Source organism: Nicrophorus vespilloides, unplaced genomic scaffold (genome assembly GCF_001412225.1).
Source record: "Nicrophorus vespilloides isolate i.1.1-1 unplaced genomic scaffold, Nicve_v1.0, whole genome shotgun sequence".
In the NCBI taxonomy this organism is placed as follows: Eukaryota; Metazoa; Arthropoda; class Insecta; order Coleoptera; family Silphidae; genus Nicrophorus; species Nicrophorus vespilloides.
In genome coordinates, this window is record NW_017096816.1 from 698 (window position 1) to 3,089 (window position 2,392).

General features: G+C 37.1%; 1 protein-coding gene across 1 annotated transcript; it reads left to right on the forward strand.

Moving 5' to 3' along the window:
• Positions 1 to 432: 432 nt before the first annotated feature.
• LOC108558255 (A disintegrin and metalloproteinase with thrombospondin motifs 7-like) lies at positions 433 to 1,513 on the forward strand (the record flags this gene model as incomplete). The annotated part of the gene is made up of 4 exons (XM_017915099.1): positions 433 to 557; positions 611 to 731; positions 1,193 to 1,319; positions 1,393 to 1,513. Coding segments are annotated over 4 exons (494 nt in total), but the record flags the coding sequence as incomplete, so codon positions are not given.
• Between the last annotated feature and the right edge of the window lie 879 nt (positions 1,514 to 2,392).

A 2,392-nucleotide genomic window follows, 5' to 3' on the forward strand; every position in this document is an offset into this window, starting at 1 on the left:
TTGTTTTGTGTAAACTGTCGTTAAGATATATTATATCTTAATCTAAACTGTGATTGATGGGAAATAATTTTACAAATGGGATTTGCTGAAACCGAACTTGCTAGACGTGAAAAATAAAAATGCAGGTGCTTTAATGCGTTCGTGTCTGAATATTTGTTTGTGTATATGTGTAGGCCTCCGATTTTATTTCCAGCTGAGATAAATGATGGATGATCGTGCCTATCTATTTGTATGCGCGCATTTATATTTATTGTTTTCGGTTTGAATAATGTGGTGCGATTATTCACGCATTGTGAAGAGATAGATAGAGCGAGCGAATGGTGTTCGAGAACCCGTGACATCCCATTTCTCTCGAAAGTACCACCGATGCGTGTGGTCCTTTTGATTCCTTTTCTGGTTCGTAATTATCCTTTTGATTTGTTTTTTTTGCAGGTGATCCGTGTAGCTTGTACTGCATCAATCCGGACAACACGTACGCGAAGCTGGAGCCTAGAGTCAAGGATGGGACCAGATGCAAGGCGGGATCGAAGAACATGTGCGTCGCTGGGATCTGTCGGGTAGGTGCGGTATCAAACATAGGTGGGATGATTCGACTTTGTGAAGGTTTCAGGCTGTAGGATGCGATAACGTCTTGGATTCCGAAGCTGTTGAAGATGATTGCGGAGTGTGCAAAGGCGATGGCACCGAATGCAAGATCGTGGACAAGACTTTTTCAACGCCCAGCAAACTAGGTATGTCTCCAATCCAAATTATTTCTGCTGAGAGAGGGTGAATGCCTTTTTGGGGTAATTGAATTGCCGAACGAGACGTAATTTGGTGGGTTTTCGCACCCTTCCGTTATTTAGCTTGAGTGAATATCTACAATTATCATCTGATGCAAAGTTTCCTTCTCCGAGTATGTGAATGACGACGATAATAGTAATAATAAAAAGGGCTGCCGCCGCCTCTCCTCTTCCCTTTTTTGCACAGCCGCCCTTCAGGCTTATTATCATCAGAACCTCGCCTCCCCCACGCAGCATTTTCGCACATATATAAGAATATTTTCCGATACTTTGCGGCAATAAATTCTGGAAAGTAATTTTCGAGTGCGGGGGCGGCTCTGCTTATATTTTATGCATGGGCCGCTCTTCATTTTTTCTTTTTCATTCTTCGAATTTCTCCCGCTTCCACACGCCCCGTTATCCTTTCGCAGGCTACGTTAAAGTCGGAGTTATTTTCCGGGGATGTCGGAATGTCCTGATTGAGGAGCTCGCACCATCGCAGAACACTATCGCCATAACCGGGCCGGACGAGAAGAAGTATTACCTTAATGGAAAATTGTACGTCCTCGTCGACACTTATTCGAATGTTTTGGAAGGAGATTAAAATGTTCGAAATTTATCGCTTTTGCAGTAGCGAAGAGTTGGATGGAGTCCACGATTTTGGTGGAGTCGAAGGTGTTTATACGCATCCTGAGCCGCAGAAGGAGATGCTCGTCATCCATGGACCTCTCAAAGAGAACATCGTTTTTTACGTAAGTTAATAATTAATCAGTTTTGTTTAGCGTTAATTTAAATCTTTGAATCAGAAGCCCTGATGTTAACTCATGAACATGAAACTTTACTTGTATATGATTTTGTATACTGTTGTTGAATGATGATCTAATTCATTTTGTTGATGAGTACAAATCCTAATGTTAACTAAGGAAAATTAATATTTTCTTATTGGTGATCTTTACAAGTACATCATTAATCCAAGATCCTACTATATATTTGATGAATGATGTTCTTATTCTATTGTTGATATAATGTCATAATGCTAACTAATGGACTTTTTTCATAGTGAAAATATGTTGTATCTATTTGTATATGATTTTGTATACTTTTGTCGAATGATGATCTAATTTTGTTGTTGATGAGTACAAATCCTAATGTTAACTAATGGTTAGAATCCTTGTGATTAACTAAGTAAAATAAAACTATTTCTTATTGAGTGATCTTTCCAAGTACATCATTAATCCAAGATCCTTACTATAGAGTTGATGAATGATGAATGATGTTCTTATTCTATGTCGATAAAATGTCATAATGCTAACTAATGGATAAAACTAATGGACTTTTCTCATTGTGAAAATATGTTGTATCTATTTGTATATGATTTTGTATACTTTTGTTAAATGATTATCTAATTTTGTTGTTGATGACTACAAATTCTCAAGTTAACTAATGGTTAAAATCCTTGTGATTAACTAAGGAAAATAAACCTTTTCTTATGAGTGACCTTTCCTAAGTACATCATTAATCCAAGATCCTTTCTATATATTTGATGAATGATGATCTTATTCATTGTTGATAAAATTTCATAATGCTAACTAATAGATAAAACTAATGGACTTTTCTCATTGTGAAAATAT